This window comes from Lontra canadensis, unplaced genomic scaffold (genome assembly GCF_010015895.1).
Source record: "Lontra canadensis isolate GAN:19392208 unplaced genomic scaffold, GSC_riverotter_1.0 scaffold48, whole genome shotgun sequence".
Lineage (NCBI taxonomy): Eukaryota > Metazoa > Chordata > Mammalia > Carnivora > Mustelidae > Lontra > Lontra canadensis.
The window spans coordinates 11,274,775-11,289,044 of record NW_022631042.1 but is presented as its reverse complement, the minus strand read 5'-3'; the positions used below and the strand labels follow the sequence as shown (position 1 = coordinate 11,289,044).

General features: G+C 40.9%; 1 protein-coding gene across 2 annotated transcripts in view; it reads right to left on the bottom strand.

Annotated features, from left to right (window-relative positions):
* RINT1 (RAD50 interactor 1) overlaps nt 1-14,270 on the bottom strand; it is a 33,466-nt gene that overhangs the window by 1,044 nt on the left and 18,152 nt on the right. For both annotated transcript variants that reach the window (XM_032873342.1, XM_032873343.1), the window contains 5 exons: nt 14,118-14,255; nt 10,589-10,788; nt 5,302-5,516; nt 833-1,013; nt 640-758 (listed from right to left, as the gene is read on the bottom strand). In XM_032873342.1, coding sequence (XP_032729233.1) covers nt 640-758; nt 833-1,013; nt 5,302-5,516; nt 10,589-10,788; nt 14,118-14,255 — 853 coding nt within the window. The remainder of the gene's footprint in view (nt 1-639; nt 759-832; nt 1,014-5,301; nt 5,517-10,588; nt 10,789-14,117; nt 14,256-14,270) is intronic.

The window sequence follows — 14,270 nt, the reverse complement described above, 5'->3', positions numbered from 1 at the left end:
TTATTTGACAGAGATCACATGTAGGCAGAGAGGCAGGCAGAGAGAGAGAGAGAGAGGAGGAAGCAGGCTCCCTACAGAGCAGAGAGCCCGATGCAAGGCTCGATCCCAGGACCATGGGATCATGACCTGAGCCAAAGGCAGAGCCTTTAACCCACTGAGCCACCCAGGCGCCCCTACATCAGCAATTTCTAAAAATGTTCTTATATACATTTACAGTTATGCTTAGAATCAAAATTAATACTAAATATTTAAGAAAACAGATTTTCTTCAGGCCTGGCCTACTATTAGGTACTAAGCATAATTTTAATTTCTTCTACTTCTTGAATATGGCAGAATTGCACTTGTTTGCATTTTCTCTCTCTAGTAACAGGCAAATAGGAGCATTCAACCAAATGCAAGAAACAAAAGGCCCAACACGTAGTTTAGATCCAGTCCTGATAAATCTGGGGGGTCATGAATCACATCTTTGATTATCTGTGTACATAGTGGATATTTTAAAATTTCAATTGATGCTTTACTTATCCCACCAAACATCACTGGAACCCTGAGAGTTGTTATTTAAAAAAAAAAAAAAAAAAAGGATTCAACCTCCTCTAAGCACTTGATTCATTAGCAGTCACTGTTAAATATCGAGCTTACTGTTTAAAATAATTTTCCGGCCTCTTGCAATAGTGGGAGAATAGGGGGAACAGGTTCCGGGTCATATCAAACTGCAGCTGAGCCGCTCCTCCTTCGTTGAAGTGATTAGCCAGAATGATCTGAAACAAAGAGCAGCTCATGTTACGGTTGCCTTGATCCTCGTGGCCCTGACATGCGGTGTGCTCTTACTTACTTCTTGGTAGATGTACACATCCAGCTTCTCCACAAGCATTTGCCAGAAAATTTTAAATAAGGAGAAGCAGAGCTGCTGCTCCAGCTGAAGGGAGCGGTCTCTGAGCGTGAGCAGGAGCGGGCAGGCCGAGCTGGACAGGGACATCACTGCCTGCTCGGCCTGCGACGGCAAGGACAGCCATCTGCAAGACACAAGAGCAGCGCGGCCTGTGGCACTGTAAGTATGACTACAAGATTTTCCAAACGTGGTGTTTTGAAAGATTTAACAGATCCTTTCAAATTCGGGGAAGTGCACGTTGGATAAGAAACTATACACGGCCCAGCATGGAAAGCTCTCTCAGGAAATAAATGTATTTGGGGTGCCTGGGTGGCTCAGTCGGTTGAGTGTCATGATCCCAGGGTCCCAGGATCGAGCCCGGCTCAGCGGGGAGTTAGTCTGCTTCTCCCTCTCCCCCCTGCTCATGCTCTCTTGCTCTCTCTAATAGATAAATAAAATCTTAAATAAATTTATACTTTAGTGCTTTTTTAAAAAGATTTTATTTATTTGACAGAAATCACAAGTAGGCAGAGAGGCAGGCAGAGAGAGAGAGAGGGAAGCAGGCTCCCTGCTGAGCAGAGAGCCCAATGTGGGGCTCGATCCCAGGACCCTGAGCTCATGACCTGAGCCAAAGGCAGGGGCTTAACCCACTGAGCCACCCAGGTGCCCAATTTATACTTTAGTTCTAAATTAAATACCCCCTATGTAATGAGGATGATAGTTTTTTTAAATCCCCCAATTTTAATACGACTTACTGAAATATTTATAAAACAGGCAACATGTAACCCATATTAGCATTAAGACATCTAACTTCGTGATCTGATTTTCAGCAAGATCACAGGGACTGAAAACACTTCCACACTGATTAGAAATACTCCATGTGACCGGCACTGTTCTCCTAGAGGACACCGTGCGGCGCACACAGAACCACAGCGGGATCAAGTGTACAGGCAGGCGCACGAAGGACACCCCTGGACCATGCTTGGTAGAGCGGTGACAGGCCCTTCAGCTCCACATCACACATCAGCTCCCTGTATTTACAGACAGTCCTGGAGCTCAACTATGATCAGTTTATTCTGATTAAGAATGTCTGAATATATTTTAGAAAGATTTCCATCAAAAGGTAAAGTTTGTAGCACAAAGAGCCAAACTCTGCTGTCTAGATGCCTTGGAAATTGACTATATGTATCATCTTTCAATTTGTTTTTAAGGTCTTAAAAATTTCAAGATTTCATTTATTTGTCAGAGAGAGAGAGAGAACGTGCATAAGCACGCAGAGTGGCAGGCAGAGGCAGAGAGAGTAGCAGGCTCTCTGCTGAGCAAGGAGCCTGATGGACTCGATTCCCCGCCCCTGGGATCATGACCTGAGCCAAGGCTGCAGCTTAACCCACTGAGGCACCCAGGTGTCCCTTTAAGTTTTTATTTAAATCACCGGTGCTCAACACAAGCGTACTCCCTTAATCCCTGTCACCTATTTCACTCATTCCCCCAGCCACCTCCCCCCTGGTAACCAGCAGTGTGTTCTCCATCGTTAAGAGTCTCTTTCTTGATTCATCTGTTTCCCCCTATGCTCATTTGTTTTGTGTCTTAAATTCTACTTATGAGTGAAATCTTATGCTATTTATCTTTCTCTGATTTATTTAACTTAGCATAATACTCTCTAGCTCCATTCATGTCTTGCAAATGGCAAGATTTCATTCTTGTTTATGCCTGAATAATACTCCATTATATTACATATACTATGATACGTGCACACACACATGCACACACACACACACACGTGTGTGTGTGTGCCTGTGTGTGTCTTTATCCATTCATCAGTTGACGGACACTTGGGCTGTTGCCCTAACTTGGCTATTGTAGATAGTACTGCTATAAACATTGCGGTGCATTCATTCCTTTGAATTAGTGTTTCTGTATTCTTTGGGTAAATACCCAGTACTGGGATTGCTGGATGGTAGGGTTACTCTATTTTTAACTTCTTGAGGAACCTCCACACTGTCTTCCAGAGTGGCTGCACCAGCTTGCATTCCCACCAATGTGTAGGAGGGTTCCCCTTTCTCCACATCCTTGCCAATACCTGTTTTTTCTTGTTTTTGATTTTAGCCATTCCAACAGGTGTGAGGCGATATCTCATTGTGGTTTTGATTTGCATTTCCCTGATGGTCAGTGATGATGAGTATCTTTTCATGTGTTTGCTGGCCGTCTGGATGTCTTCTTTGGAAAAAATGTCTGTTCAGGTCTTCTGCCCTGTTTTTTTTTTGGTTTTGTTTTAAAGGGAGCTCCAGGCCCAGCATGGAGCCTAATGCAGGGCTTAAACTCCTGATCCTGATATCAAGACCTGTGTTGAAATCAAGAGTCCCACACTCAGCTGACTAAGCCACCCAGGTGCTCCTGCCCATTTTTTAATTGGCCTATTTATTTTTTGAGTTTTAGAAGTTCTCTATATATTTTGGATATATAACCCTTTATCGGATATGGATTTACAAATATCTTCTCCCATTCTGTAGATTGCCTTTTAGTTATTGACTTTTCTTCCCTGTACTGAAGCTTTTTATTCTGATGTAGCCCCAATAGTTTATTTTTGCTTTTGTTTCCCTTGCCTCAGGGGACCTTTCTAGAAGAAAGTTTCTATGGCCGATATCTAAGTTCCGGCTAGTGTTCTCTTCCTGAATTTTTATGGTTCCAGGTCTCACATTTAGGTCTTTAATCCATTTTGAGTTTATTTTTGTAATATGGTATAAGAAAGTGGCCCACTTTTCATCCTTTTCATGTAGCTGTCCAGTTTTCCCAACACCCTTTGTTTTTTGTTTTAAGATTTTATTTATTTATTTGACAGACGGAGATCTCAAGTAGGGGGAGAGGTAGGCAGAGAGAGAGAAGAGGAAGCAGGCTCCCTGCTGAGCAGAGAGCCCAATTCGGGGCTCGACCCAGGACCTTGGGATCATGACCTGAGCAGAAGGCAGAGGCTTTGACACACTGAGCCACCCAGGCGCCCGAGCCCAACACCATTTGTTGAGGAGACTGTTTCCCATTTTTCTTTCCTGCTTTGTCGAAGATTAATTGACCATATAATCATGGATTTATTTCTGGGTTTATTTATTATTTCTGGGTTTTCTAGAAATTTCTATTTCTAAATTTTTTTATTTCTGTTCTATGATCTGTGTGTCTATTTTTGGGGCCAGTACTCCTCTGATGTCTATAGCTTTGTCATATAACTTGAGGTCTGGAATCCTGCTGCTTCCAGCTATGCTTTTTTTTCTTCCCTCCGAGATTACTTTGGCTACTTGAGGTCTTTTGCGGCTCCATACAAATTTTAGGATTGTTTGTTCTAGTTCTGTGAAAGATGCTGTTGGTATTTTGATAGGGATTGCATTAAATGTGTAGACTGCTTTGGGTAGCACAGACATTTAACAATGTTTGTTCTTTCAATCCATGAGCACGGAATGTCTTTCCATCTCTTTGTGTCATCTTCAATTTCTTCCATCCGTGCTATAGCTTTCAGAGGACAGGTCTTTCACCTCTTTGGTTGGGTTTATTCCTAGGTTACCTTATTATTTTGGGTGCAATTTTAAATGGGATGGTTTTCTTAATTTCTTTTTCTGCTTCATTACTGGTGGACAGAAATGCAACAGACTTTTGTATGTTGTATATTCTCTGACTTTACTGAATTCATGATCAGTTCTAGCAATTTGTTGGTGGAGTCTTTTAGGTTTTCTGTATACAGTATCATGTCTTCAGCAAAGTTTTACTTCCTCCTTACCAATGTGGATGCCTTTTGTTTCTTTTTGTTGTCTGATTGCTGTGGTTAGGGCTTCCAGTATTAGGCTGAATAAAATGGTGAGAGTGGACATCCCTGTCTTGTTCCTGACCTTAGGGGGAAAGGCTCTCAGTTGTCCCCCACTGAGGATGACGTTTGCTGTGCAATTTTCATAGATGGCCTCTATCATGTTGAGGTGTGCTCTCTCTAAACCTACTTTGTTGAGGGTTTTTATCATGGATGTTGTACTGTGTCAAATGTTTTTTCTGCATCTACTGAAATGATCATATGGTTATCCTTTCTCTATTTGATGTAATGTGTTCATGCTGACCGATTTGCAAATACCGAACTACACTTGCAAGCCAGGAATAAATCCCACTTGATCGTGACAAATGATTTTTTTTTAATGCACTGTTGGGTTTGGTTTGGTAGTATTTTGTTGAGGATTTTTGCATCTATGTTCATCAGGGATATTGGCCTATAATTCTTTTTTTGTGGTGCCTTTATCTGGTCTTGGTATCAAGGTAATGTTGGTCTCATGGAGTGAATTAGGAAGCTTTCCTTCCTCTTCTGTTTTTTGGAATAATTTGAGAAAAATAGGTATTTATCGTCTTTCAATTTTTAGCAAACTGAATTTGAGAGTTGAGTTATCAGAAAATACAAAAGGACTTACCTTTCTTTTTTATACAATTTTGCAGCTTCTTTAACTTCTCTAAAAACGTGGTCTACTTGGCGGGTCAACATGTCATGCTTTAAACGTTCCAGCAAGTTAATCATGTCATCAAAGACAGAACTCTCCATGGAGGCTAGCTGTCCCAGCTGCAACTTACTGAGGGTGTTATTCTCTGCAAAGACCTCCAGTGCTGCCTGTTGAAGTTGTAGGAAAAACTGAAAGCAAAAATAGGTTCACATGGTTATTAAAATACTTCTTTTAAAAAAATGATATATTTTTTAACAGCTTGAAATATAATTCACGTACTACATCTTATTCATTTCAAGTGGACAACTCATTGGGTTTTAGAGTACATTCAGAGTTGTGCATTTATCACCAGAGTCAATTTTAGAATCTTTTTTTTTTTTTTTAAGATTTTATTTATTTAACAGAGAGGGACAGGAAGAGAGGAAACACAAGCAGGGCGAGTGGGAGAGAGATAAGCAGACTCCCTGCTGAGCAGGGAGCCCAATGTGGGGCTCGATCCCAGGACCCTGGGATCATGACCTGAGCTGAAGGCAGACGCTTAACGACTGAGACACCCAGGCGCCTCTAGAATGTTTTCTTTACCCCCAAAAGATACCCACACTTAACCATCATCTCCCAATTCCCTCCCTGCCTGCCAAACTGTAGGCAACCACTAATCTTCCTGTCTTTGTCAACTTGCCTGTTCTGGACATTTCGTATAAATGGAATTATACAATTTATGGCTCTTTGTGACTGGCTTATTTCACTTAGTATGTTTTCAGGGTTCATCTATGTTGTAACATATATCAATCAGTACTTAATTTCCTTTCACTGCTGAATAATATTCCAATATATTTACATTTTATTTATATTTATTTATTCAGTCATCATTTGACAGATAATTAGGTTCTTTCCACTTTTTGTCTTTATGAATAACACTGCTATGAACATTGTGTAAGTTTTTTGTAGACATAGGCCTTTATTTCTCTTGGATACACCTAGAAGTACAATTGCTAGATCATATGGTAATTCTAGGTTTAACTATCTGAGGATATGACAGACTGTTTTCCACAGTGACTGTACAAACCATGTGTGACCATACAAATTTCTCCACAACTGCACTGATAACACTTACTGTTTTATTATAGCCATCTTAGTTTATATTTAGTGGTATCTCACTGTGTTTGTTTGAGACTGAGAGAGAGAGGGTGTGTGCAAGGAGCCGGAGCGGGGGGAGGGGCTGGTGGGCGAAGGAGAGACAGAATCTCAAGCAGACTCTTACCCAGCACGGAGCCCAAGGTGGGGCTGGATCTCACAACCCTGAGATCATGACCTGAGTTGAAATCAAGAGAAACCGACTGAGCTACCCAGGCAGCCCATCTCACTGCGATTTTATTTTTTATTTTTATTTAAATTCAATTAACATATAATGTATTATTGGTTTCAGAGGTAGAGGTTTCACTGTGATTTTAATTTGCATTTGCCTGATGGCTAACTTCTTTGGGTATTCATTTTTTCTGGGTACAGACTAAGAGTTGTAGTAAAACCAAGAGATTTATGACAGTTAAGAAAATTAAAATGCGAGAGGCGCCTGGGTTGCTCAGTGGGTTAAGCCTCTGCCTTTGGCTCAGGTCATGATCTCGGGAGTCCTGGGATCGAGCCTCGCATCAGGCTCTCTGCTCAGCGGGGAGCCTGCTTCCCCTGCCTCTCTACCTACTTGTGATCCCTATCTGTCAAATAAATAAATAAATAAATCTTTAAAAAAGAGAAGATTAAAATCTGGGTGGCTCAGTCAATTAAGCAGCTGCCTTCAGCTCAGGTCATGATCCCAGGGTCTGGGACTGAGCACCGCATCCTGCTCCCTGCTCAGTGGGGAGTCTGCTTCTCCCCCTCCGACTCCCCCTGCTTTTGTTCCCTCTCTCGCTGTGTCTCTCTTTCTGTCAAATAAATAAATAATTAAAAAAAAAAAAAGTAAAATTAAAATGTCATTTTCATAGTGGCATTTTCAGTAGAATTCATATTATTTTTCTGTAGGGTAGCAAAAAACATTTTTCTAATATGAATAATGCTGTGGATAATTAGCAAAAAATTAAAAATAGCCTAAATGTCCATTAACTGGGGACTGGATATGGCCACACTAGGGATTGTTCACGGATGGACATGTGAGAGGCCAAGATGGAATTTTCTGCTCAAATGGAGAAGAGGCACTGGACCTTTGGGGACTGGTGAATGACAATGTGAGCTTGAAGCCACCTGTGGCCATGCTTCCCAGAGCCTGCCTGAGAACGAAGCCAGAAGCGAACGACTTTAGGGCAGCGGCAGCCATGCCTAATGCTTTCAGTTACACCAAATCCTCACCTCCTCACCCCAGCCCCCCACTCGCACTCAGGCCAACATGAATCTGGTTTCTGTCACCTACAACTCAAAAATTCCTGATGCTGAAGGGCTGTGTATGTCAGGCTTGGCACAATCTGGCAATAGTCAGACAGCTATTAGCATAGAATCTAAACAAATGGAAAGTGAACTCTGTCCACTCTTCTTTTTTCTATCTAGCTAATACAAGAGCTTTAATTTTATTTTAAGCATTCACAGGCTGAAGGACCATGAAGAAAGTCAATTTTTGATGTTAAACAGATTTGTAATATAATAACATGCAAAGAACTCATTCATGATTTGAAGAGTAACTCTAAATTTAGTTATTCTTCTGTTGACAGAAGGATCCAGTTAATTCAGCATCAGATTATAAATTTCCTAAGGATAGGGATGATGGCCAATTCACTGTCGTTAACAGACTATGGCACCAAGTAAAGTATTTAATGATGTTTCACAAATAATTCGTTGAAGCTAAAAATCTGGCCCTGAATGAGTCTCTTATTAGATCATCTGGCACAAGAAAGAGGATTGACAATTTGTTTTATGACAAAGCTCAGCAGAAAATGGAGCGGTGTGGGGGCTGAGTGAAGAAAGTACAGGATGAGGAAAACAACACAAAAGTACACAATGAATAAATGTATTCTAATTGGGTGCCATTATAAACAAATGCTGTGATCATTACACTTTACATTATATTCATTTTTTTTAAAAGATTTTTATTTATTTATTTGACACAGAGAGAGAGATCACAAGTAGGCAGAGAGGCAGGCAGAGGGGGGAGGGGGAAGCAGGCTCCCCGTTGAGCAGAAAGCCCGATGCGGGGCTCGATGCCAGGATCCTGAGATCATGACCCGAGCCGAAGGCAGCGGCCTAACCCACTGAGCCACCCAGGTGCCCCTACATTATATTCATTTTATGAAGTAATTATTTTGTCTTATTTTCCTTGCTTAGCAGAATGTTATTACATACATGGATTTCAGTTAATATTTTTGTAGAAAAAAGGCTTTATATATTTAAGTCCCAGCCAAAGAGTCCAGAATAGAATAAACTATGATTGTGTTTCTCAGGTTTTCATCTTGTTTTATATTTGTTATTATTTTATTTTTGTTCCCTATTTTTTAAAATTTATTACCCTGTATTTAATTAAGATTAAAGAATTTTTTGTTTCATTCGTTCTTTCACAGTAGAGGAATAGAACTTCTATATAATACACTAGCATTATACAATTTTTTTGTCATAAATTCATAATCTAAAATTTACTTTTTTAAAGATTTTATTCATTTATTTGACAGACAGAGATCACAAGTAGGCAGAAAGACAGGCAGAGAGAGATGGGGAAGCAGGCTCACTGCTGAGCAGAAAGCCCGATGCAGAGCTCTATCCCATGACCCTGAGATCATGACCTGAGCTGAAGGCAGAGGGTTTAACCCACTGAGCCACCCAGGCGCCCCTTGATGCCTTTAAAACATGAGTAAATACAGGCGCACCTGGGTGGCACAGCTGTTAAGCTTCTGACTCTTGATTTCAGCTCAGGTTCTGATGCCAGGATTGTGAGATCAAGCCCAGTGTCTGCACTTATCAGGAGTCAGCTTGGGGTTCTCTCTCCCTGCTCTCAAGCGTGTGCATGCACTCAAATAAATAAATCTTTAATAAATAAATAAATAGGCAGACCAAATCTGTCAACACACAGCATTGTGTGGATAAAGGAAAGATAAATAAAATTCCTGGATGTAAAAGGCCCTTGTAATACATGCTAACCAGACCCAAGGTTTTGATTTTTAGATTTATTTGAAAGATACCTCTCACTATAAGAAATTAATTTTTTTGGATGATGTGATAATGGCATTGTGGTACTTTTTTTTAAAGGCGTTCTCTTAGAGATACATTTTGAAATATTTATCATGAAATATATCTAAGATCTTCAAAATAATCAAGGGTGGGGGATGGAGAAGAGGCTTAAAACAAAACTGGTCTAAGAAGCTGGGTCATAGGCACATGGGAATCCCTTTTATTATTCGATTTACTCATGTTTTGTTTCTTTTTTAAAGATTTATTTATTTGAGAGAGAAAGCAAGAGCACAAGCAGGAGGGACAGAGAGAGAGGGCTCCATGTCACCCAAGATCACGACCTGAGCTGAAACCAAGAGTCGGCTGCTTAACCAACTGGGCCACGCAGGTGTCCCTCTATTTACTCGTGTCTTGAAGGCATTCAAAAGGTAGCCAATATTATTATTATTTTATTTTTTTATGTAATCTCTATGTGGGGCTCAAACTCAGGACCCCGAGACCAAGAGTCCCATGTTCTACCAACTGAGCCGGGCAGGTACCCCTCAAATGCTATTATTTGATCTTTCTTACAGTCCTGGATTTTACTGATTTTGACACCATTATTCAATGTTAGCTTTTTCCGAGATGGCAATTACCATACATGAATATTTCCCAAGTCTAAAAAAGAAAAAGGTTCATTCTATAGACAACTATTACACAAAATTAATTAAGATTAAAGAATTTTTGTCATAAATTCATAATTTAAAATTTATTTTTTGCCTTTCTTTTCTAATGATTAAAATCTAGGGATTATTTAACCATTTGAGACTTAATTGAGAAAAATATATAATTTAATCATATCCCCTAAATTTGGCCCAATTGTTATTGTACCTAATGTGTAAGTTCAGCATGTTATAAATTCAACATTTCAAAAGGTAAAACTGTTAAAACTACTAATTCGTTATTTAATATAAAAGCGTATTAATAGAGTGCCTGGCTGGCTCAGTCAGAAGAGCATGTAACTAACTCTTGATCTCAGGATGTGAGTTTAAGCCCCACATCGGATGCAGAATTAACAAAAATAAATAAATAAACTCAAAAATATATATTAAAATAGATGAATAAAAGTACATTAACTTACAACATTGTCAGCCCAATCTGCTAGGACTGTTGAGATATAGTTCACGGCATTGAGAATCGCACAGTATCGAAAGCCAAGGGAAGCTCTAGTCTCTTCTTTCATCACTTGAGTTAATCGTATCCTAAAATCATCTACTAAGTCCTTCTGTAACTCCAGGAACTGTAGCTTTCTGGAAGCTGTGGGGAGATTTTTATATCTGTCTGTGGAAAAAGTAAGACATGAAGGTTTGGGTTCCATCCGTTACACAGTTAGAGGCTTTCCTATTGACACTGTTGGGTGCCTTTGTCAAAAACTCTATCAACTGGGGCACCTGCGTGGTGCAGTGAGTTAAACCCTCTGCCTTTGGTCAGGTCATGATCCCAGGGTCCTGGGATCGAGCCCCACATCGGGCTCCCTGCTCAGCAGGGAGCCTCTGCCTACTTATGATCTCTGTCAAATAAATAAATAAATAAAATCTTTAAAAAAAAAGAAAGGCACCAAAATCCTCTATCAACTGTTCATGTACGGACTTATTTCTACACTTTATAAGGGTATGGGTTTCACAAGTATATGTACCTGTGAAAACTCACTGAACTGTATACTTTAGATTCACGTCTTTTACTGTGTATAAGTCACATGTCAAATTTTTTAAGGCATGAGGAATTTGTAGATGGTGCCTGATTTATGATGGTTCAACTTAAGATTTTTCAAGTTTACGATAGTGCAAAAGCTATACGCATTCATAGAAACGACTTCAAATTTTTTATTTGGCTCTTTTCGCAGACTAGCAATATGGGGTACAACCCTCTCATGACCCTGGGCAGTGGGAGCAAGCCACAGCTCTGTCAGCCACGGGACGGAGAGGGAAGACAACCGATGCCCTCTCGGCCTTTACAGAACGGTTGTACCCACACAACCATTTTGGTTTTCGCCACCAGTGCAGCACTCAATACATTACATGAGACAGTCAATACCTTATCATAAAATAGACTTTCTGTTAGATGATTTTGCCCAATGAATGGCTAAAGTTAAGTGTTGTGAGCATGTGCAAGGTAGACTGTGATATTCAGTAGGTTAGGCATATTAAATGCATTTCTGACTTAAAATATTTTCATTTAGGATAGGTTTATGAGGCTATAGCCCCACTGTAAGTCAAAGATCTATATATACAAAAATCATTCCATTTCTTCAACAAAAAAAATGACTTATTTTTTCACAGGAGGAAGGGGTGCTTGGGTGGCCCAGTCAGCTAAATGTCTGCCTTTGACTTGGGTCATGGTCCCAGGGTACTGGGATGGAGCCCTGTGTCGGGCTCCCTGAGGGAGCCTGCTTCTCTCTCTCCCTCTTCTTCTTCTCTATCTCCCTCAGCCCCTCCCCCTGCTCAGGTTCTCTCTCTGTCTCTCTCTGTCAAATAAATAAATAAAATCTTAAAAAAAAAAAAAAAGTGGGGGAGTGGGAGAAGAGAACAGGCTTCTTGCCAAGCAGGGAGCCCAATGCGGCGCTCGATCCCAGGACTCTGGGATCATGACCTGAGCTGAAGGCAGACGCTTAATGACTGAGCCACCCAGGCACCTCCCAAAAAAAGTTTTTTTAGATTTCTTGTGTGTTCTTGGGGCGCCTGGGTGGCTCAGTTGGTTAGGCGACTGCCTTCGGCTCAGGTCATGGTCCTGGAGTCCTGGGATCAAGTCCCGCATCGGGCTCCCAGCTCCATGGGAGTCTGCTTCTCCCTCTGACCTTCACCCCTCTCATGCTCTCTCACTCTCTCTAGCAAATAAATAAAATCTAAAAAAAAAAAAAAAAAAAAAAGATTTCTTGTGTGTTCTAGTGTTTTGCATATTCTTCACACAATGAAGAATATGGAGTTATTTACTGGCTAGGCTGGAATGACACTTGTTCAGGTGACTACACAGGCCCAGGAAATAGACAAGCAAGAAAAGGATGGTACTGAGGGCTCAGGGGCACCTGGAGCAGCGGCAAGTTTCCAGTGGGACAATGCAGACAAGGATAGGCCAAACAGGACTAGAGGCTGCTGGGCCTTCCTCCGGCCAGAAATTCTTGCACTATAAGAAGAGTTCCTCTTACTATTCCAATCCTTAAAGTCACTTTATTATTGTATTCTTTTTTTTTTTTAAGAATTTTATTTATTTATTTGACAGACAGAGATCACAAGTAGGCAGGGACAGGCAGAAAGAGAGGAGGAAGCAGGCTCCCTACTGAGCAGAGAGCCTGATGCGGGGCTCTATCCCAGGACCCCGGGATCATGACCTGAGCTGAAGACAGAGGCTTAACCCACTGAGCCATCCAGGCGCCCCTAGTATTGTATTCTTCTGCAATCTTTTCTTTTTAAAAGGATTTTATTTATTTACTTGAGAGAGAGAGCACTAGAGAGAGAGAAGAAGCATGAGTCAGGGGGCAGAGGGAGAGGGAGAAGCAGGCTTCCCACTGAGCAGGGAACCTGATGCGGGACTCGATCCCAGGACCCTGGGATCAGGACCTGAGTGAAAGGCAGACACCCAACCGACTAAGCCACCCAGGGGTCCCTTCTGCAATCTTTTCCATATCAAGGAGAAAAATAACGGTATTTAAAATTCAGGTCAATTGGGCGCCTGGGTGGCTCAGTGGGTTAAGCCTCTGCCTTCGGCTCAGGTCATGATCTCAGGGTCCTGGGATCGAGTCCCACATCAGGCTCTCTGCTTGGAAGGGAGCCTGCTTCTTCCTCTCTCTCTCTGTCTACTTGTGATCTCTCTCTGTCAAATAAATAAACAACATCTTAAAAAATAATAATAATAAATAAAATAAAATTCAGGTCAATCTACTGAAGACACTTAAGCTGAATGGCAAAAGAATTCAGGTAATAAAAATAAATTCTTGGGTGCCTGGGTGGCTCAGTGGGTTAAAGGCTCTGCCTTCAGCTTGGGTCATGATCCCAGGGTCCTGGGATCATGCCCCACATCGGGCTCTCTGCTCCACGGGTAGCCTGCTTCCCCGCTCTCTCTGTGCCTGCCTCTCTGCCTACTTGTGATCTCTGTCTGTCAAATAAATAAATAAAATCTTTTTTAAAATAAATAAATAAATAAATAAATAAAATTCTCATTAATTATTTTTAGGTAGCCATTCAGGAATTTCCTCCTCATCTATACCAATGTTTAAGATATTAAATTATTAAAAATCTGAAAGCTAGTATATTATACTAGGATTCTACCAAGATAGAAACTGTATTTAAAGATATTAAAATAACCACTATATGATATTAATTTTGTTGAACTACTTAAAAAAGTACCATATGAAGAATCAGTACTTTTTTTTTTTTTTTAAAGATTTTATTTATTTATTTGACAGACCGAGATCACAAGTAGGCAGAGAGGCAGGCAGAGAGAGAGAGGAGGAAGCAGGCTCCCGCAGAGCAGAGAGCCCGATGTGGGGCTCGATCCCAGGACCCTGGGGTCATGACCTGAGCTGAAGGCAGAGGCTTTAACCCACTGAGCCACCCAGGTGCCCCAAGAATCAGTACTTTTAAAACAAAGTTATATCTTAAAAGACTTCTACTTACCAGTTATCACCAGTAGTAGCGTCATAAAAGTCTCTGCACAATCTGGAACTTTCATCTCATCCACATCGGTGATATCCTTATATTGGGACACCCAGGCCGCTTCTGATGAAAGCATAGAGTCCATTTTTTGAAGAGCAACTAAAATGCAAAAAA